The 23,815-nt window shown below is 32.7% G+C and overlaps 1 protein-coding gene across 1 annotated transcript; it reads right to left on the bottom strand.

Moving 5' to 3' along the window:
• Positions 1 to 1,286: 1,286 nt before the first annotated feature.
• On the bottom strand, positions 1,287 to 22,994 carry LOC106066585 (acyl-CoA 6-desaturase-like). The gene is made up of 11 exons (XM_056011397.1): positions 22,588 to 22,994; positions 20,789 to 20,884; positions 16,366 to 16,563; positions 15,253 to 15,354; positions 14,658 to 14,783; positions 12,800 to 12,860; positions 8,951 to 9,027; positions 8,737 to 8,834; positions 8,361 to 8,537; positions 5,489 to 5,614; positions 1,287 to 3,989 (listed from the first exon to the last, which is right to left on the bottom strand). The coding sequence occupies exons 1-11, from the start codon at positions 22,774 to 22,776 to the stop codon at positions 3,941 to 3,943; spliced, it is 1,299 nt and encodes a 432-aa protein (XP_055867372.1). The 5' UTR covers positions 22,777 to 22,994; the 3' UTR covers positions 1,287 to 3,940.
• Positions 22,995 to 23,815: the final 821 nt, after the last annotated feature.

Genomic DNA, 23,815 nt, shown 5'->3' with positions numbered 1-23,815 from the left:
CAATACTGAGATCCTTGCGCGATCAGGTATTCCCAGCACCTTTACAGCCTTCAGACAACGCCATTTGCGCTGGCTTGGACATGTTCGCCGGATGGAGGACAAGCGCATCCCGAAAGTCACTCGCAACTGGCACAAGAAAAACTGGTCGCCCCCACCTCCGTTACAAAGATGTAATAAAACGTGACCTCAAATCAGTGAACATCAATACATAGCTCTAGACCGTACCAGATGGAGAGAGACAGTGACCAAGAAAGCTATGGATAGTTAAAGTACATGGGTCTCAGCTCAGGAAGAAAAACGTACAATTCGAAAAACGGCCAGCTCCTCTACCACCGAAGCAAAAGCCACCTTAACCTGCGCTATCTGTGGACGGGAGTGCCTCTCCAAAATAGGGCTCCACAGCCACATGAGGAAGTGTGCTATGAGATGAACCATAGTCGTTCTACGACTGAAGGAGGCCAATGAAGGATGAAGTTACTATTTTTAACTAAACTTCGCAATGTCAAGGACGTTATATTGTTCGATCACTGTTGGCAACTATTTTCTTTTTTAAAAATAATATTTATGTATAAATTTGTGCTAAAAAATAAAGTAAGTATAGTTCCCCTTTCAGAGATTGTGGTCTATAGGGCAGAGATGTAAAGATCATCTGTTTCTTGGCCAATGGTTAACGAACAGGGTGCCATGTGGCCAGCACAACGACCAACCACTTTTGCTTTGCTCTCCCCAACTAAAGTCAGGTACCCATTAGAGTTGGGTGGACTCAGAGTCGTTCTAAAAATCCCGAAACTCAAAATACCAGTCTTCAGTGCACACAATTTATTGTGGACACTACATACGAAGACTTCCTAAATTCTGTACATCAGAATGTCATCTATTTTTAGTTTTACACCACAGATGAGAATCTCCTATAAAAACTAATGGATGAACAGAAAATTCTTGTTAAGGTACATCAAGTTATAGTGGTGGCACTAGTGAAGAAACAACTAGATCCAATAGTAGTAATACAATCTCTTCTGATCAGATTGGTAATAAGAAAATAGCTGGTGAGACTTTATTTAGACAAAATCCTTGTCACTGAAGGATAGATTGCCAGTATATTAAAATAGGTCAAATGATATTCTGCCTGGCCGTGAATAGATTTGTTATGCTTATGTATTGATGTGGCGATGAGTGGATTTGTTATGTTTATTTATAGACATATATATAATTAATTTAACAAATTTTAAACAACATGTAATGTGTTTAATTAAAAATTATACTCAAAGCAAAAAACAAAAAAAAACAACTTGTAATTTTTTTTTATTTCTGTAATCAGGATTCAAAAAAGAAAAAAAAAAGCAACAGGATCTCCCATGATAGAAACATTTGGATTGCAGAAACTTCTAAAACTAATTAAAAAATCTGTTATTTATTTATTTTTTAGAATAAAATGGTAATAAAAAAGCCCTAGCAAGTTTCTGGCTATGTGAAAAAAAAAAAAACAGCTTTAAATATCCATCCATTCTTCAATAGCTGACAAATCTTAAAAGAACAAATAGGGCCTTCAGAAGTACACCCATAACTAGTATCTGGTCAGAACAAAAGGTTAAGTTGAATAGAAAATAGAAGATCATGAACTAATATTCTAGCACATCAAAATGTTTTTAAAACATAAATAATGTTTCAAGATATTTGATATCTAACATGATTATTTTGAACAATTAAAAGAAAAAGAAGTCACAAGGCTAAGTGGGTCATGGAGGCTGTCAACGCAAGTTTATTTTTAAACATTTACTACAAGAGAATCAAGTCTCATAGCACAGGAACAACTTTTTGTGCTGATATATAAATATATTTCTCAAAGGCTTTACACCAGACTTGAACATTTCTCACAATTATCATTGCACTATATAGATCTAATTAGCTAGCTGTAAGCAACTAGAACATTATGATCATTTCCTTATGGCTAAGCTAGTGCAGCCTATGTCCATGTGTAGTATGGTAAGCTAGACTAAAGTTACTAAAAGGTGAAAGGAAATATAAAATGATTCTACGCAAGGAATTTTTGCTTGGCGAATGTTATCTTACTAAACAAGTTTTAAAATATCAAAATCGTATGTCTTCCAACAACAATCTAATCCTTTCATTGCTTGCTGGTTGATCTAGTACTATGTCTAGGTATAGACTTTGCATGTAAGGGTGCATAAAGTTCAACTTGTTTCTTGTTTACTAATGATTTAGAACATTCTTGGTATCTGCTCAATTACATGTTTTCTGCCCAATCAAATGTGTCCTTTAATTGATCTTACTATAGTATAGTTGTACAACTGGCTATCTTAGCCCCTTCATCCTTAAGTACATTTACATTGTTTCAATCTGATTACCCTGTAAGTCAATGAACAGCATAAACAAAATATCTGCTATCTATAATCTTTGCTATCTATAAAGACCAAATAATTGGATTGAATTAATGACATAAAACTGTCACAAATCCTAAGAAAAAAAACAACATAATTACAGCTCTTGATAATCTCAGTGGAAATGCTGAACACTAACAAAAGAGTTCATGACTTGCAATTAAAAAAATGCCATTGGTAATAATAAAAAAAAAACACAATATCAATAAACAATAGAATCTGTTACAAATTTAGTAATTCTTTTGTACTCTCCATGTAAACAACATGGAATATAAAATAACACTAGGTCACTGCAATACAATGCTAGTAAAATAATGAAGCTGTTCATTTCTTTTTCAAATTGTTAAATATTTTGTAGTTTACTAATACAATAAATGCATCTTGACTTGTATGTTAGTTTAATACCAAGATAATTAACAATGGGGGATGGCAGCCTGATCACGCAGTTTATGCGCTCTGCGCACTGTCATTCAGTGTTTTTGATGGTCCTAGGTTCATACCCAGTCTGCTGCCATCCCACACTGTCCTGTGGGGATGTTTGGACTAGGAAGTAGATCATCATTAACTCTGAAAATCCGCAACGTAAAAAATCTTAAACAAGTGCCCCTTTGTTTTTAGTGCATATAAAGCTTTTATTAATTATGTAACATTATCAAATTAATTACATCCCTTCATAAAGCAAGAAAATAGAATACACTGGACAGTATTATAATTTGTATTCTGTGGTGTACAATGGAAAACATTCACTATATGAAGAGAGTGCTTCCTTTGAACACAAAATCCAACATATATAGGCCTATACAGTACTTAAAATCTAGTGTGAAACAGCAGACAATTCAAATCAAAATGGCACTAGAGAGAGTTTTTACCTGAAAGATACTTAAGATTCGCACAGCACTTAAAGCCTGTTTGTTACATAGTCACATAGCCTGTTCCTCATATTCTGTACAAAATCTCCTTTTAGATCATTTTGTTGAATACCGTAATAAATTAAAAATATGGAATTTACAATGATTCATGTCAAACATATTTAAAAAAAAAAAAAAAAAAACGGAAAAAAAAAAGGGGCCTGTTTAGACATACTTACATTCTGGATATGTTACACTTTTACTATGTTTGGAATTATTCCTATTATATAGATGATCCTATCTTATCATTTCATAGCAGCTATAAGGTAATATATTCTTAGTAGATGTTTCATCTTTCTAATGAATATTCAAGCTTTTAACTACCTTTTTTTAAAATGAATACAAGCATTTCTTCTATATTGAACACTAAGTTTAATGTGCATTTTCATGAGTTTAATTGTGAAATACATAACAAATTAAGGGTGCACACATTAAAAAAAAAGTTTTTCACATTATAAAAAAAATATTCAACACCAAGATTAACCTCATTATGAATGAAAAACCCAAACAAGTTTCAATGTCGTTAGACCAGATGACAAAACTGTTCATGCAACTACCATTTCAACATGACTAATGAGACAACTTCAAAGTCCAACACTTTGGCCAACGCTGGCAATGGTTTTGTTGTAGCTTTCACATATGGTAAGCTTCAAACCACATCTTGCCGGATTCTTTTAGACAACTGGTAACAAAAAAAAATTAGACAATTGTTTATTAGATTATGAAAAAACAAAACAAAAAATATTCTGAATATTTACATAAGACACATGACAAAAGAGGTTTTTTTTCTAAATTCATTTCAGTAAGGATAACAAGCTTTTGAAAAAAGGATACTTTTTAAAACCAAAACTTATCTAAGGGGAAATAGCTGCTAATTACTGAGATTTATCTGAAAAATTACAGGGTTTAGCTCCCTTTATGTTATATAAAACAAAATTAATTAATTAGTACTATGCAAGTAATTAACTGGTTAATTTTTTGACAGATTCATGTATTGTTAGCAACTATGAATAATTATGCATAACTTGATCTGAGAATGGGAAGAGGGGAAAAAAACGTGTCAAAATGTAATAAAGGGACTAAATCCACATATATATCCATATATCTAATTAAATAGTATTTATTTGCCTTATTTCAAAATCAAACAAAATAATTAATCACCCGCAATGTTTAAATTTTTTTTTTATTTGTCTTATCATGTTCAATGAATAATTGTGCAAAGTTTTAGCTTCATCCGATAATAGGAAATGGGGAAAAAAAACAACATGTTCAAACTTTGTACCATACAAACAGAGGGTGGATATAAGCCTTTCAAAACTGGCCACTAACCACTAGGGGTGGTGTGCTGAAAGTTTTGTACATTAAAGGGTAAGAAATATAATCTTATAAATTGTTTTAAGAGTAACAACTACTGATTTCTTAGCAATCCCAGTAGACAGAAATGGTAGCTGTAATTAGCTAATGTTACTGAAACTCTTACAGACAGTTGGAAGAATCTTTTAAATTCTGCATACAGATATTACACCACCATTCAAAACAGTACAGTTCTTTGGGCTTTTTTGCCAACAGCCCAATGAGAAAAACATAGACCATTTCATTTGCAAAGTTCCCCTTTTAGATCTTGTGATCTGAGGCAGATGATGTGGCCCAAGGTTAATGAAGGTGTGGCCAGCACAATGACCAAAACCCTTTACTTTTTCCCATTTAATGTAGGTACTTATTAGAGTTGTGTGAACTCAGGGGCGCCCTAAAAATCACAAAATTCATAAACGCAGTCTTCACTTGCATTCTAGCTCAAGACCGTTCCGTTCAGAAGCCAATTGCTTTACATCAACCACTGCGACATCCTTGTAGCACATTATACAACACAAACGTAATTTGCTTAATGAGTACAGGACTTCTTTAAGATAGAGTAAAAAACTTCTTTGAGATTGGCCAAGTGGAAAGTGACACCCTATGTGTCTAATTTTTGAAAGTCACTGTTTAAAAAGGGTGGTCTTAATTTTATTCCTCAGCTAATCTGGCTTGCAAGTAGTAATTTGTTAAATTTTGAGATTAAATGGTTGCCATGGTTTCTGCTTCTTTACCTCATTTTTCTCAATACTAAAGACATCAACATTAAATTTTATATATAAGTGGAAAGTGCACACTGAGAAAGAAAACTAGAATCAGATCTCTCACCTGACGACATCAGACATCGCCCTAAATAAAGACTTGGACTGGTAATTTAATCCATGCTTTGCGCATAGAGATTTTACAAGGGCTGAAGTTTTATGAAGATTATTTCTAGGCATTGTTGGGAAAAGACTGAAACAAAATAAATCCATGTTAAATACAACAATTAAAGAGTCACTCCTGAATAGAGAAAAAAAAATTGAAAGGACTATTGGCTTTTTTTTTTATAAAAAGAAATTTAATAATAAAGAAATAATACACAAAAAGGCTTAAAAAACACATTTTGGCACAGTAATTATCTTGCATTTTTTCAATGTGCTTAGAAAAATTTAAACAATTTTAGGAAGACTATTGAATGGTAATTTATTAACCCAATAGCTCCCCTACCAGTGTACATTGCAGTACCTGCGTCTTATACATTTAAGTCCTATAGAAGAATAATGCATTGTGACGCTAGTAACAGCTTTTTAAACTTTACTATATGAAGAGCTTTTCATGTATCATTTTGAATGAGAACTAGAGCATGGTTACTTTTTTGGTAAAAACCGAATGTGTATCTTTTTTTATTATTTTTATTAAGAATTTTTTAAAATGAAATGGTTCATACTCCAAGTGTACATGTCCCAGACATGCCTACCCCCAATGAAAATGTGGAATTTTGGGTCCCAATGTGGAACATACACGCGTTTATGTTTGTCAGCCATACTGTACGCAATAAATAAAACTTCAATGATATTACTTTAATAAAAATACTTGACTTGTTTGCTTCTTATAAATTAGATGTAAATAGTATAATATAATTAAAAGTAAGAAAACCTTTAATTCATAATTATGTCCTTTGTTTGAAATCAATAGTTCTAACTCCTATGTGATTATTCTAGATCTACTTGATTATCTATCCTTTTCTAGGGCTCTACTCTAGTCACTCTAGAAGTTGTCTCTAGTGCTAGATCTAAAATAATTTAAGAGTCTATCTACTAGTAGTACTAGTCTAGGACTAGACCTACATCTAATAAGTCCTCTAAGTCTACTCTAAGAACACAGATTATAATATAATTATATTATAGATCTAAATTCTAAATATTTATGTCTAGATCTATTGTCTATGGACTTATTGAGAACTAAATTTATTACATATGATAATGATACATTAAATACATAGAAATCTAGAGATCTATCACCTTATAAGTCTATTTCTCTAGATACTAAGATAGTAAGATAGATCTAGATCTAGATTTAGTATCATCTATTAAATCTAGTCAGTGCTAGATCTAGAATCTAGATACTAATTTAGACTATGTAATAAGTAGATATATAGCCTTATTTAGATCTAGGCCTTAGCCTTACTGTGTCTAAGTTAATTAATTACATTTAGGTCTAGATCTAGATAATCTAGATCTCTAATAACCTATTTGAAAAAAAAATCCTTTTCTTAGATTACTTAGAAACTAAGAAACCTAAGAAACCAGTTGAGTTAGTCACGTTAGTGTTAGAATAGCCACCATAGCGCCTTTGTCGGGAAAAGAAAGCGATTTGAATGGAAAATTAGGCTTATTAGCACTTACTAGATTCTAAGAATAGATCTAGTACTAGACCTAGAGTACTAGACCTAGATGTAGATCTAGATCTAGCTCAACCATATCTTCGTAAATTTAGGACACACCGGGTCCGGGAGGAGATGAAATGTAAACAATAAACACAGACCTAGATATATTTATTTTGCATTCAGTATTTTCATTTCGCATTATTAATAAATAATGAAAAATCTGAGATTTTTTGTGTGTGTCGGAATTCAGACTTGGCGGAACAAAAAATCGTGAATGCGGAACGGCAGAACATGTGAGATTTTTTTATGCTTTTGCGGGACGGTTCCGCATAATGCAGGACTGTAGGCATGTCTGATGTCCCCAACCAGACAAATGAGTATTTTTGAAGCTTTTATATATTCTAATGGTATTAAAAGTATATATTTTTCGAAACTAGATATATCATAATATTCTATTTTTCAAAGTTGTTTATTTATTTAGTATTAGATCTTCAATTTTATTATTTTTTCAAAATTTTTATTTTTTTTTAGGAATTTTTTTATTCGAGAGTTACCCCTCTTTGTTTAGGGTATGGGAAAAATTATTCTAACCTGAGCTATTGGGTTAATGTTACATTATCATTGACTTCCTTAATATAAAAAAAAAAATTTTTTTAATTCTAATGTTTTGAATAAAAATGGTTTTTAAAGATATGATTATTACAAATGTTCTATAAATATTGTAATATCAGAGGAAACATATTTAAAAAAACTAATGTTGACAGAATCGATCAAGTGATAAACAAACAAAAAATACCTTAAAAACAAACCTTATAGTAAGTGTAATGATTAATTTGGATCAGCCATGAAATAAAATTTGCAATAGCTCTAGACTAACAATAATAAATCTGTGCCATTAAAAATATTTTTACCAAATGTTTTTGTTTAGCACCATTTCATGCTTTTAGCTTTCTCAATGCACTATGATCCTATCACTTGTCTGGACCATTTGGGAAGGGGTGTGGAAAAGAAGGGAGTATCTGGGTTATTATTGTGATTGCTTTTTAAATGTATTTTAAAAAAAAAGTTATACCACCTGAATTCAAACTCAGGGGCTCAAGCCTCCCCAATAGGACTAATTCAACATAAGTCAAGTACAATTTCTTTCCCTTCTTTGATACCAAACAAAATAATTAATTACCAATAGTTAATTGACTAATTGGTTAATTTTTTAAATTAATTGTTCAAAATTTCAACTTGATCCGAGATTGAGTGTGGGTGAAATAACAATTATTTAACCAGACAGAATAAGATGATATAAGCTTTAAAAAAAAAAAAAAATAGGCCCCTTACTGATGTTCAATCTGAAAGTTCAGATGCCCTGAGAACCAGTCATTAAATAGAGACTGGTCAACATTGCAAGTGGCCTTCAACTGTGCTGTTACCCAGTCATCATCCTGGTCATAGCTGACATCCATGGGAATGTGGCTCATCTGAGTGGTCCAAACAAACCAATGGCTCTCAAGAAACCTAAATGTGCCATCAATAAACACAGATTTATCATAGAGCTTTCAAAACATGTTGAAACAAAATACAAAGTTGAAATTTAGGTAGTAAATAAACTTGTTAATTGCGTTCAGAAATTTGATATAATGCAAGAAAAAAAATGTTGCCATTTAAAGATTTTACCAATACAACAATTCTAGCTATGAGGCAGAATCATATTTACCTGACCCATAAGTAAAGAAGTAGCGCACCACTAACTCCCAGAAAAGGATAAAACATCACTATATAGCGAAGGAAAAATGTTGCCATCCAGAACATTTCCTGCATAAAACAAATATAAATTGACTTAGGTAAATTTGTGTAATGCATGTGAGTGAGATATGTTTTTCTGAATCATCCACTAAATAATTTGTTAGGTAATAAGCTCTACTACTTACTCCATACAGCTTTCTTGACCACAAAAAGTAAGGAACTTCATAGTTAAAATACAGAGGTAGCAGTAAAGGAGGCATAACTGTGGACCAAAACAAAACAAACAAATAACAAGGGTGCACTAGTCTTCAAAATTTTAGAAGAGCAAGTCAGAATTTTATTATCTTGGTGGTTCAAAGTTCATAAGTCAAAAACATAGGTGAGAAATATGAAATTCTATGTCACAGGATCTAGCAAATACTATATAACGAAGTAGAAACTTAGGCTAAGGTGGTGAAAGAAAGAAATATTTCAGCTGAAAGGCCAAAGTTTAAATTACAATGGAGGCTAGGATTGTATATTCTTTTTTTCAGGATTTAGTTCTAATGACGTTAACTTAAAATGTGGAAAATATGAAATCATTGCTAAATTAGGAGAACATTAAATTTACGGGACCATTAAGAGTCATAAGGAATTTAATCTTTAAAAAGGGTTAGTAGCACTTTTTCATAACAAAATTTTAGGAGGTTTTTTAACTCTTTGGCTCCGGAATTAATTCGGAATTATTTGCCACTTTTGGACGGAATTAATTTTTCCGCCATTTCAGAGTGCGCTACTTTGCTTCGATATAACTTGTATAACTTTTTATTTATTATTGGAAAATAATAAACTTGATATAGAATTAAAGAGAAATGGATGCTCTTTCCATTTCTTATGTTTTCTAGTTTGCAAATTATGTTGTTTTTGTAATTTTGGGTTTTGAATATAAAAATTAAAAATGAAAAACTCACCAACTGACATTGAAAATATCCATCCAAGTGCATGTTTAAAGAAATTTATTGTTCAAATTGAATTGAAATAGCTTTTTTTCTCATTTTTATCCATTTGTTTACAGAACACCACAGAAGAAACAGCAATAGATGCAAAAAATAATAAACTGGAACTAATAATCCAATGTTACTACTTTAACGAAAAAGCCCATAAAAAAAGCAACATGCTTGGAACAAAACACTTTTACCCTAAAACTAGTCCAACTGTACAGCATATATATATTTATAGTATTATCTTCTAAAGTTCTTCATGTAATAAATATTCCTTCTAGTTGTGATATTCATGGAAGCAGTCAATATGAATGTGTGGGTTCGACTCCCATCCAGCGCAAACATAAACCGTTCTCCCTGACCCAAAGTGTTTACATACTCTGTCTTTCTTTATAGTTATAGGTCTCCATTCTCTGAAAATGGATCTTATTCTAGCAGGGGTGTTCCATTTAATCCTATGGTCAGCATAGCTATTTATTTTGCTAACAAGACTATCAACAATGTGATTGTCAATGAAAAAAACATTCCATCTCAATAGATGCAGTGCTAAGTCTAGGTTGACAACCCAATTTCTTGGTGGAATAAATCTGAAATTGTTCTGTTTCAGTGCCTAGATGATAGATCTAGAGATCTACATCTATCTGATTAGATTTAGATCTAGATAATGTAGAGACAGCTAAACTAGTTCTAGATCTACATTGAACATTAGCTGGGGGTGGAGCTGCTTCATCAGCTAATAAACTTCATCATTACTAGGCCTAGGCCTAGCCAGTCTAGACCTATACTATAAATTAATTTACTAGATCTAGATCTATATAATTAAATTTATCAATATCACCATCAGATGAAACAAAACCACTGTCATCTGAATTCTTATACTTCTTTATCAAAGAAATATTTAGATCTACAAAGTTTATATGGCCTTGGTTGAAGCTCCATATAAAAAAAAACACGCACACAGAAAAAATAAATGTCATCTCTTTACAAATTTCGTACAAAATAAAAACACGTTAAATGAAGGAAATTCCGGATGTTTAGCAAAGGGAAACTATTCTAGATAAACATTAAACAATAAAAAACAAGAATTGGAGAAATGGAAAAGAAAAAAAAAAATTTGAAATAGCCGATGCCCCCAGCGTTGGTCCGACTTTTTTCCCCTTTTTTAAAATCAACGCCCTGTGCGTTGGTGCGGAGCCAAAGAGTTAAGGAGGAAATGTATGACACATATGCAAGCATGCACACACACACACACATATAGTCTACATGTGTGTATGCGCGTGCATGTGTGTAATACAATGAAAAACACACACAAAACTATACATTTTTTATATTAATTATTGATAATTGAATGTGGAGATAAACATCTTGCAAACATCCCACCTTGAACAGAAACTATGTCATCAGCTGTGGTATGTCCACAGAAAATGTAATGAAAGTTATCTTATAATCAAGTAACAACTTGAATGTCATCCCAAAACCTAAAACATCCTTTTTTTTTTTTCGAAGATTAAAAAAACCCATTACAAATGGTTGCTATTCCTGTTTTTTTTTAAAAAAACATTTTTAGAGATGTCTACATATTGTATATTCTTAGAGGTGGAAATGTACATTTGTTTAAATCTAATAGAAACTATAGTCAAGGTGTGTATTTGAAAAGAAATGTTTTATACTCTTAGAAACTGTGTTTAAATCTTCCTCATAAACAGAGTCTGTAATATAGGTCTATAGATATTTTAGTAAATCTAGAAATTTATTTGTAGATAGTGCTAAATAAATATACTTAATTTTAATAACAATTAATTGATCCAGAAAAGTTATCACTGACTTATTTTTAAGAAGAAAATATTTTAAAAGTTGCATTATTGGGTAATAGACTGTTAATCTCTTCCCTCCCCCCCTTTTCCATTCCATAAAAAAAGAAATTTCTAGACAAAATGATAGGCAACAGACTACACAAATTAAAAAGTAGATAAAAGTATTGCTTCTTCTACTTCTAAATATAGTCATATCTAGGTCCAGCATTAACTTGGAATGTAGGTCAAGATCTATTAACTTTTTGGAGGTGCAAACTATTGAAGTCCTAAGGATGTGGAGTGGACTGCAGGACTTTGTGTAAAAAAAAAAGGAAGGGGTGGCTGTTAAGACAGAAAATAAGGAAAGAATGACCCTATCATTTGCGTACTGGATAATTTTTTGGGGGGTGGGCGGTCCTAAACCTATTAGTACATTTTTTTTCATGCAAAATGTCTTTTTCAACTTTCTATTTCCCTGGCTTTTATGGCCGAAATAACATTGACTTTTCCCAGCTGTGTGAGAATTATCTTTACTAAAATGACTAAATCTACAGAAGTTTTAGACTCTAGATCCAAGTCACTAAAATTCATGTACTTTTCACGGTTAGAGCCTAAATCTAGACACTAAATATTTCTAGATCTAACTCACTAAACTTCACCTAGATCTAGAGTAGTCTAGATACTAGATATATCTAGTCATTCTAGATCTAAGTCATTAAATTGACTAAAATTCAGGGAGTTTTCGGGTTAAATGCAAATTATCTTTGCTATATCTAACTTAGATCTAGACAATAGATATTTCTATAAATCTATTTTTGTCTAAGTCACTAAAATTCAATGACTTTTAACGGTTGTGTGCGATCTTCACTAGGTTCTAGATTTTGTGTAGAACGTAAAATTAGAGTAGTCTAGACTTAGTCATTAGGTATAGGCCTAGACCTAGATCTAAGTCATTAAATTGACTAAAATTCACAGAATTTTTAGGTAATGTGCAAATTATCTTCGCTAGATCTAACTTAGATCTAGATCTAGTCACTAAAATTTACGGACTTTTCAAGTTTTATGATACTTTTCATTTTTTAGGAGATTTTAGGAGTGCTAAGAACACTGTTAAATGTTTATAGCACATACTTTAAAGATCTATAGCTCAAAACAATATTTTATAATATTTTTCTAGAAATTGCAAACTACAATAGTAGCAAATACATTGAGATATTGACCCACAGATGTCAATTGCAACCCAGAAGGAATATGCACTTACTGAGAAACCAGTACTTGTGTTGCTGTTGATATGGCATAAATCCTTTTTTCTTCTTGCCCCACTGAAAGACACAAGATATTAAAAAGTAAAACTAAAGCTAAATATATACTTTGAAGCAATGCTATGATATAAATATATACTTTGAAGCAATGCTATGATATAAATATACTTTGAAGTAATGCTATGATATAAATATATACTTTGAAGCAATGCTATGATATAAATATATACTTTGAAGCAATGCTATGATATAAATATATACTTTGAAGCAATGCTATGATATAAACCATCATTTGTTTCATTTTTGCTATACAAGAAATGATTGCCAATAGATAAATTACAAGTCAAAAACAAAAAAAGTGAAAGAGAGCAATTATTGTGGCACAATAAAAATGTCTGAATAATATTCCAGCAAACGGGAGCAGAGTGAAAAGAACTTCCTTACTAATTCACCATAAATGCTTCCCATTACACATAAGTACAAAAATAGTGGACAAATGATTAGTTGGCCTCCTTCAGTCGTAGAACGACTATGGTTCACACACTTTCTCATGTGGCTGTGAAGTCCTATTTTGGAAATACACTCCCGTCCACAGATATCGCAGGTTAAGGTGGCTTTTGCTTCAGTGGTAGAGGAGCTGGCCATTTTTCGTATTGTACGTTTTTCTCCCTGAGCTGAGACCCATGTTCTTACACTGTCCATAGCTTTCTTGGTCACTGTCTCTCTCCATCTAATGCGGTCTAGAGCTATGTCTTCCCAATGGTCAGTATTGATGTTCACTGATTTGAGGTCCCGTTTTATTGCATCTATGTAGCGGAGGTGGGGGCGACCAGTTTTTCTTGAGCCAGTTGCGAGTTGTCCGTAGAGGATGACTTTCAGGATGCAATTGTCCTCCATCTGGCAAACATGTCCAAGCCAGCATAATTGGCATTGTCTTAGGGCTGTAAAGATGCTGGAAATACCTGCTCGCGCAAGGATCTCAGTATTGCACACTTTTTCTTTCCATGTGATTTTCAAGATCCTACGGAGACATCGCAAATGGAATTCTTCTTCTTCTTCGTTCTCATTGTTATGTTGGAGCGTTCAAATGACTAGACCAATATATGAGATGAACTGCGCAGTGGTTTCCAAATCAGGGAGCTCTCCATATAGTTTTCTTTCTATTGGGGTGTTTTGGGGCCAATGTCTTATACGGGCCTCTTGGTAAAGAGAGCAGTTTTGGAGGACATGGTCTGCATTCTCTGGTGATACTCCACATGGGCAGATTTCACTGGTTCCAATTTTTAGCTTCCAGTACATGTGTTGTCGCATTCTGTTGTGTCCGGTCCTGAGTCGAAAGATTAGACGTTGGTCTTGTCGGGATAGCTTATAGTAAGCATCATCTTTCTTGTGATTTGGATGAGAGCTCATCCATTTCTCATTTATTTTATTTACAATTAATTTCTTCAATTCTTCTGGATAGAGTGCAGAGTTTATTTGTGAGTGAGTTGTCCAACTTGGCGAGTGTGTCAGCCTTGCCATTTCCTTCTAGTTGTATATGAGGTGGTATCCATAGAATAACAGTTTTTTTGCAAATGGAATGAGCTTAGTTTTCTCTCTTGCTTTATGTAGGTGGTCCATGATTCACTGCCATACAGTAGGACACATGATTAGCATAAGCAATAGTTATAACTAACAATTAAAGACTTTGAAACTAAAAGCAAGTTGCATTATTAGGTATTTAACTCTTTTAAGATAAAAGCTCCCACACTTCTATTAATTTCTGGACAGAGGATAAATGATCAAACAACAGAAGAACAAACTATAGATAATCAAAGAACAGACAGGACCAACTATAAATGATCAAGCCACACTTACCTCAACTGGTAAAGTTTTCCCCAACAAAAAAAGCTTATCCAATCGTATATCTGGATCTTTATAAATAGTGTTGGGCTTAGCATGGTGTAAATAATGTCTATAATTCCACCAAGATGATGATGCGCCCTGGGAATATAAAAGACAGGCATGGTGTCAATCAACATACATACTGAAGCAATATAATTTTAAAGAACAATTAGAATTTCCTTATGAATAGAACTAAAACTATTAGTAATTATTATATAAATCTAAAATAATTTAGATGATTAAGTGAAATAATTTTTGTATTGAATATTATGTTGTTTTTATTTTGCCTAGTAAAAAATATCATAAAAACTCACACATTCTAGTAACTTGCTTACTTATTAAAATATATATAATTATACTTCAAGAATCATTATCATCTATTCAAGTTAGATTATGAAGGTATTTTCTTATTTTTCACAAGTTTCCCACTGAGTATGCATGACTAAAGCCTAAGGGGTATAACTGTTAACTTGCATGTTTCACCAGCACCCTATCTACCATACCTTCCATGCCATGTTCTCATATAGCCAGAAAAAAACAAAACAAAAAAATAATAAAATTGGTTTACCTTAAAAAAGTTGAGCAGAAATATATGAATGCAATGGTTTATTTTTGAAGAATTAAATACAGAGAGATGCCCATAGTCATGCTGAGCCCATCCAGCTTGAGCCTGAGAGAAAAAAGATCAAATTTTAAGTACCTCATCATGATATGCACAGATGTTCTAAGAGTGAGTTTTCATCCTAATACAGCCACACACAGTTAGTTTTAGGATATGTTTAGGTTTCATTAGGGATGTATATAGAAGCAAATTACATAATAGATTTTTTCTCTTCATTGACAAAGAAAAATACTAAATAATGAAGATGCCATTGTTAGAATTATTTTTTTTTATTATGTTGCAGGGAATAAAGCAGCACAAAATGTTTAAAAATAATAATTATATAGTACATTCTCTGTTTTTTTAGAAAGTATCTTATTAAGATAGTTAAGAAACAAGTAAAATATTACTGAAAGAAGGTTTCCATGCTGCCTCTTTCAGAAACCATTAAAAAGAGAAAAAAAATTGCCCTAGTCTGAATTTGAACTCGAGCCTCCATGATGAAAGGCTGACTTGTTAGCCACTGAGCTATCCAAGTACTTATAAAGTAGAAGGTTTTATAGTTTAGTGTTAGTCAAAAAATTTTAATGAATAACCTAGTTCTCTACACAAGTCATTATCTCCCCTTAGCTTAGTAAGCCTTACTGTCTCTAAATTAAACAAAATAAATTAATTACATTTTATTGATAGTCTTTTTTTTTAAATAAATCAATGAATAATTGAGCAAAGTTTCAACTTGATCCAAGATTGTGAAGTGGGAGAAATAAGGTATACAAGATTCCACCTAGACAGAGTGAGCTGATATAAGATTTGTATAGTGCATAGTATTAGCCTGCTAACTAAATTTTGCTCACCAATCAAGATAGGAAGGGCTGCCTCTTGTCTATGGTGATTATTGTTAAAAAAGCAGGCTTCGAATATTATAACTCTTATTATAAAAAGAGATGTATTTTTTATTTCTTATCATAACATTCTTCCAGGATTTGTATACACACACATCTGTGCACAATATGTTCCTATAAACATTTCAATCCCACAAACTTAACATCATGCTCAATGTATATATTTAAATAGCCCTACCTGTGCAGAGAGTAGAAACAATGAGGCTATTAGGAGAGCAAGCCAGGATGTTCCAAAGTAGTAGACAAACAGCCACCCAATCAGCTCAAGGGCAATAATGTGAAACATAATGAATGTAAAGAAAGGGACACTGGCTTTAAACAAGCCCATGTCTTCCACTGTGCGACGCAATTCCCTGAAGTCTTTAATAAGCTCACTCTATTGAAGAAAGGAAAGAAAATTAATAAAATATAAATATATGAAATTAAAATAATAGCTTCTAACGATATATCAGGAAGAATGGAATAGAGTGCCCCCCTTTTTACATTGCTGTCAGTGCACTTAGTACACATGCTTCCTTTACTATCTTCTTGGTAACATTTTGTATTAAATTATGTAATCATGTTACCACTAGCTGTTTAGTGTCCTTTCTTGTATCATTTGTAGAGACTTCTCTTCTTTATTCTTCTTAGAAGTTGCTGGACAAGCACATTTTTTTAATTTTTAGAATAAGATCATTAATGCAAACCCTTAAAGATTGCAGAAACCACAGGTTGTCTTATCTACCTTGTAGCCTAGACCAGACCTGTCTACCAAAAAAAGTCCAAATGCGTAACGCTGATGGTCAAAATGCGTATTTTGGCACCAGAATGCGTAACACTTGCGCGATCCACTATTTCATCATATATAATATTAGATCTAGATATCATGATTAGATCTACATCTACAATCTAAATCTAGATCAATACGACAATAGTGTCAATAGTAGAGATGATATCTAGCCTAGATCTGGATCTAGATTCTATGTCTATATAATGAATATAATTTCCTCTAGATCTGGGCTCAAGAGTGTTACTGATGCCGTGGATCCGCTACAAACGTAGGTCTACTCCAAACTTTCGTAGGCCTACCTTCATCCTTGATCTATTCTATACTAAGACTAAGAATCTAGTCTAGATCTAGACTAGATGGTAGTAGATGTTATCGATCTAGATCTAGTCAATCTAAATCATACTACAAGATTGTAGAGTAATGTAGAGAATCATGACATAACGTAATGACTAGCTAGAAATGCTAGATCTATAGTGTATTGAACAAGTTCTCTAGATTCTAGATATAGAGTCCAGATCTAGATCTAGACTAGATATCTACAATGTCACTCAATGTGTTTTGAATCGATATTTTTTTCTATACAAATGAATACGGGAATCAGGGATTCAACATAATTAATTTCTACAAATGAACTTACAAAAAAAAAAGTCACGTTGGTGTATCAGCCAACTGATGGTACCAACCCGCCACTCCCTCACTCTCCGTTCTTCATTTCTAGACTAAATCTAATTGCTTTTAAGAACCAATCAACGTATAGATATGGACACAATGTGTTCCCCCACCTTTTGTGTTCCCCCCCCCCCCCCCCCATCACCAACAGGACGGCTTAGCGTGACCTCCGTGACCGCTCGTAAGCTAGTCCAGAGAGGGGAAAAAAAAAAAGGATACGAAATGCGTAACGCGACGGGTTAAATGCGTATTTGCGTACTGACGATCATTTTTGGGAGATTTTGCGTAACGAATACGCATTTTGCGTAACGGTAGGCAGGTCTGCTAGACACTATTTCAAGCTACTTGGCATACTTGCAACATCCAAACCTTTTTTTTTTGAATGACATGTATTTTAATTTAAACAAATGATACAAGAAAGATTAACGAAAAGTAACACTTAACAGGTGACATTCCAAAATTTGTTAAAGTCAAAAGCATTAAATTTCATGTTTAAACAAATGATACAACATGGATGGTCAGAAAGTAACACTAAACATGCTTCAATAAATATAAACAATTTGAATTTTTTCAAATACATTTTCAGAAAAACTTGTGCTACTCTTATACACTCTGATTCACAATTAGCTTAGCACTAAGACATACAAAAACCAATCACTATTGCTTTTCATTTGGCTCTCTTAGTGTGTAACATTTTAATAATCATATAACTTGGGTTTAAAAAATACTATAATGTTCTTATCAATATGGAAGAAATAACAAATAGAAAGCTTTTGAATTGGATGTAGATTTTTACTTTCAAACCAAATGCTTGGTTAAATATGTTTAAATATGTTCTAATGCCATGTTTCCATTGATAAAACTAGATTGCTGATAGAACTACATAGATCATAGTTAAAGAAAAAACTTTTTTAAGAATGAGAGAGAGAGATACATTTTTACTAAGATAAAAGTAACTTAGAATAAATATGACATAGTTTCTTAGTAGGTTGTTGGGGCAGTCATTATATATATATATACTTGAAAAACTAGGTCAAATAGTTCTACCATCAGAGCTTAAACCACCATCAAAAGATATAAGAAAGATAAAAAAAAAAGATAGCAAGTTTAATGCCCTAGTAAATACATTAATTGTTGGTTGCAATCACCTCATAACTTGTTGAAAAAATATGACAAGTTATGATACATAAGCCTTGTTAATTCATTAACAGTCACAACAGAAAATATTTCATGTCAATGGTTCTAGAACTATCAGATCTAAACAAAAGTTGCATAAAAACTGCAATAGCTAAGAAAAGAAATACAAATTTAAGAAAATAAAATAAAGTTTTTGAAATGTTTATGAAAATTAATAATAAAACTGAATTTAACACTGTAACTATTTCTTAATAAATTTATGGCATAGAAATTAAAACAAATTATATATATAATAGGTACACAATCTTTATTACATTCTAACCCTTCATTCTTTCATAAGACGTTAATTATAACCTAGAATAAGTTATTTGCAAGAGTTAGTGGAAATATTGTATACTCCCCGCTCTTGCCAGCAAGGGGGTCTGGGGGAGCGATGTGAGCTCCCCCAGCGTGGGGCTCTCTGCCCCGCCACCAAGCAGTACTGAAAGCCAACAAAATGCATATTCTGAGGTATCTACAGTGCATTATTCTGCTATTAAAAAATTGTATTTCAAAAACCTTATGTGTTATTCTTACTGACTTAGATCCTCCCGCGCCGTTCTGCGAATTGGGAGGCAAGCTGCTTCCACAAAAATCTGTCACTGGCAATGTCTGAACCTCTTACTACATGCTCTAAGGACCTCCATGAAAGTGTGGCCCAAGTTGTACTAGAATGTCCCTGTTTGCCCTTTCCTTGTAATGGCCTCCATGTCATCGCAACTCTTATTATGTATAATTCATTTTGTCGGAGAACATGTCCCGCAAACGTCATGTGACGCTCTGTCACAACTTTACTAAGGGGTCAATTCCCAGTTCGACATAGGATTTCCTTGATTGAGATCCGATCTCTATAACTGACTCCTAAAATCTGTTTTAGCCATCTTTGTTTAGCCACACTTAGTCTTTTTCAATTTCGGCAGATGACTATTCAATGCACTTTATTAATAGATCCCAGCCACTGGTAGAAATTTGTAACCTCTCTTGGCTACCCTCTTAGAATTAGGTGACTGTAGTTTGCTTTAGATTATATATCGAAAAGGGAAGTTACATCATCAAAATCATCTGTTGAGGGGTTTTAAACAAAAAAATCTCTGGAGTTTTTTTAAACAAATTCAAAACCCCCTTAGCTACGCTCATAGAATTTGTAGAATAAAATTGAAGTGAGATGTTTTCAACCTCAAAACTCTCTGTTTGGGGGATTTTTTTATTCAAAACCCCTTTTGGCTACGATCATAGAATTTTGAGTGTCATTTGCTTTTTTTTTATATTGAATAGGTATTTTTTAGCATCAAAAAGCGAGAACGGGGGTTTAAACTTAAAACCCCCTTAGGCTACGATCATTGCATTTTAGTGTGTAGTGTGTTTACGTTTTTTTATTTTGAAAAGGTATTTTTTAGCTTCAAATCCTACTGAAGGGGGGTTTAAACTCAAAACTCCTTTGCTACGCTCATAGAATCTGGTGACTGATGTATGGATAGTCTTACAATGAAGAGGGGGGTTTATCCTAAATTTCGGAGTGGGTTTTAAAATAAAATTCTTCCTTAGCTAGGCTCTTGGAATTTGGGTATTCTCGTTTGCATTATTTTTTTTGTTTTTGTTTTATAGAAGAGGGATGTTTAACTGCAAAAACTCCTGGTAGGGGGTTTTAAACTCAAAACTCCTTTGTCTGCACTGGGGTAAGCTATGGTTTGGTATTAAAATCTCACATAAAATAAACAAAATCAAAGCAAAAAATTAGTCACTAAATTCTGATACCCCCTCCCTCTGCAGGGTGGGGGTTGACCAGCTACGCCCATGATATATGCTTTTTATATATATAATATACTTATACTTTAATTTTATATATATATTATATATATATATATATATATATATAGGGTAATGACTATAATTTTTTATAACATGTTTCAGAGGTGAATTTCACGAGTAAAAAAAAAATGAAGTTGATATAGTTATGATTATATTTCTATAACTTTTTAATTCTTACCTCTTTGTTTTCATCTTCTCTGACTCGACCAATTCGAAGAGGTGCCAGATACTTGCTGACTGCTTTTTTATCGTTGTGAAAGGCAATCCAAGCATCCTGAAGAGAAGAAATTATTATAATTATGAAAATATTTGAATAGCTGGTTATCTTATAATGTATTTTTTTTGTGCTAAAATTACATTTAATACTGTAGATTTCCTTAAAATTTTTTAACATTTTCAAATTGTTTTAGATAGGAGAAATATATAGTTATATACATGTTTGTATTCCCTGAAAATGTAAAGCTCAGTCTAGTCTACATAAAACTTTACATCTTTACATTTGATAATTTAAGACTTAAAATAATTATTAAAAAATAATAAGGAAAAAAAAAATGGGTCTATAGATCTGAAGTGTGCTATGCATGATTTTTTTGTGTGTCAAATTAGTGTACATACAATGCAGATCTAATTGTAAACATGAAATACTTTACACTGTTTCTTTTAAAAGACCAATTTTAATTGAGTATCAGTCCTGTTTTGTCTAAATAAACCTCATTTCTCAGAGTAATTAAAGTGCAGATCAGATTTACATAATGCTAAATTAAATGCTAAATTAATAAAATAAAGTTGCAATGAGATGAAACTGAAATGTGAGAGACATTGGATGCATGTATGCTTGTAATGTGGAGCATGGGAAAGGTGGCAATGGATGGTGTTCTTGCACTGGAGTAAAAAGAAAATGAGTTCATAGTAAAAATTAAAGATTATAACATGTTTTAGATATATTTTCTTTGATCTGCTCGAGCCTTCCATCAGCCCAATCAAGCTTACTAACCAGGGGAGAAATCTGATCTAGGAAAAGTATGCTTGGCAATACCCACACTACACCTCTTTAACCTCATATTTTAATTTTTGTGTGTCAAATTAGTGTACATACAATGCAGATCTAATTGTAAACATGAAATACTTTACACTGTTTCTTTTAAAAGACCAATTTTAATTGAGTATCAGTCCTGTTTTGTCTAAATAAACCTCATTTCTCAGAGTAATTAAAGTGCAGGTCAGATTTACATAATGCTAAATTAAATGGATGCATGTATGCTTGTAATGTGGAGCATGGGAAAGGTGGCAATGGATGGTGTTCTTGCACTGGAGTAAAAAGAAAATGAGTTCATAGTAAAAATTAAAGATTAAAACATGTTTTAGATATATTTTCTTTGATCTGCTCGAGCCTTCCATCAGCCCAATCAAGCTTACTAACCAGGGGAGAAATCTGATCTAGGAAAAGTATGCTTGGCAATACCCACACTACACCTCTTTAACCTCATATTTTAATTTTAACTAAGCTTAGTGATACATTAAATCAGATCTATTTTTATAGACAAAAGGTGCTATAAAAATCCAAACGTGGAAATTACTGCCAGCAGGCTTAATGCGATTGAACTTTGCACTTTATCATAAATTATCATTAAATAAAATCATAAAATTGTGTCTGATAAGAGTAAGACCATTGCTGTTAATAAATGGATTGAGTGAATACTAAAGTAGATATCTAGAATTTAGATTCTTGTAAGTTGAAGGCTAATGGATTAGAGTTGATTAGAGTTTTAGAGTCTATAATTCAATTGGATAGGGATAGCTCACACTGTCAGTGTCACAGTCATGAGTCAGTGACAGTGACAAAGACATTTTCAATAATAATTAATATTAATAATAATAATACTTTTTAATAGACTGAAAATCAGTGAAAAATGAAAAAACAATAGACTAGCCCTGTTTCAAGTGTTTGGTGAAAAAGACATCCAGATCGAGTCTTACCGTAGAATCTTGGCCAGCTTGGTTGGCAATTAAACGCTCACCACCAGGGTGTTTTTTCGACCAACAAGTTACATCATAAACGTAGCCATCAATGACAATCCATCTGTCCAATTTCGTAGCGTGTTTCCGAATGTCTGCCCAACTGTACACTGGAAGTTTGTCGTGTGCTGGTATCCCTGTTTTGCACATCTCTTCTTCTACTCTATTGTTTAATCGGAATATATCCAATTATAAATGTAATTTAACCATTCATGTAATCGACCTAGATTTTCATGTAATCGATCTAGATTAATTACAAACACAAATTATACAAATTAGATTTATAACAATAAGTTTTTAAAAGTGACTTTAAAGCATTAGTCTGCTACACCATAATTTATAAATATACAAAGCCGGGTAACCTTGAACTTTTACCTTCACCCCTCGCCTCACGATCATCAACCAATCACTCGTTATCATTTTTAATGGACAAAGCTAAGCACGTAAACCTGTATCAAATGCATCACTAAAATTAAATTCACGTTCGAGTTTTTGTTATTATAATTATTTATTTCTTATCTATTTTATCTGGTACATAATTTGATGCAAAAACTATTTAATTAAGTGTCTAAGTAGTCGATGTCTGCTTGACTGTAGGTAAATCTAGCAAGTGGCGACCCAAGTTGTATCTTTCACCTCCTGGGACCTTGAGATGGGAAATAAATTTAAAAGTTAAAACTGTAGCTAAGTTTCAACTAAAATAAAGTTTATTACCAATTTCAAAAGATAGATATCAAGAGTAAACTGTAAAATTAAAAAATCAAACTTACACAACTCTTCCAAAATTGGGGGAGGGGGTGATCTAGACCTACTCAGTGGCGACACAAGGTGGGTGCGGGCCGCACCAGGTGACACGCGACGGAGAAAAATGCACTTTTGCAATAAATATTTGCCTACATTTTATTTTCTGCATAAAATACTTTTGATTAAATTTCTTCAAAATGTCCAAAACATTACATCGTAGTTTCAGCTATATACTATGAATGAACTGCTTGGTCGTGCAGTTTTTCGCGCTGGACTGTCGTTCGGACTTATCGATGGTCCCGGGTTCAAACCCTGCCCGCTCCCATCCCCCGTCGTCCTTCGGGAGGTTTAAACTAGGAAGAAATTATCTTCAACTCTGAAGGAACATCCGAAACATGTCAAACAAACAAACAACTCTGATTTGATTTAAAAAGAACTGTTTTCA

This window comes from Biomphalaria glabrata, chromosome 14 (assembly GCF_947242115.1).
Source record: "Biomphalaria glabrata chromosome 14, xgBioGlab47.1, whole genome shotgun sequence".
NCBI lineage: Eukaryota > Metazoa > Mollusca > Gastropoda > Planorbidae > Biomphalaria > Biomphalaria glabrata.
The sequence above is the reverse complement of the archived record's forward strand: the minus strand, read 5'-3'. Positions and strand labels throughout refer to the sequence as shown.

Coding starts and splice junctions, on each gene's coding strand:
- LOC106066585 (XM_056011397.1), bottom strand. CDS start 22,776: ATGTGCAAAACAGGGATACCAGCACACGACAAACTTCCAGTGTACAGT. Junction 12,861..14,657: donor GGAAAACTTTACCAGTTGAG/GTAAGTGTGGCT, acceptor TGTGTCTTTCAG/TGGGGCAAGAAGAAAAAAGG. Junction 3,990..5,488: donor GCGATGTCTGATGTCGTCAG/GTGAGAGATCTG, acceptor TTTTGTTACCAG/TTGTCTAAAAGAATCCGGCA.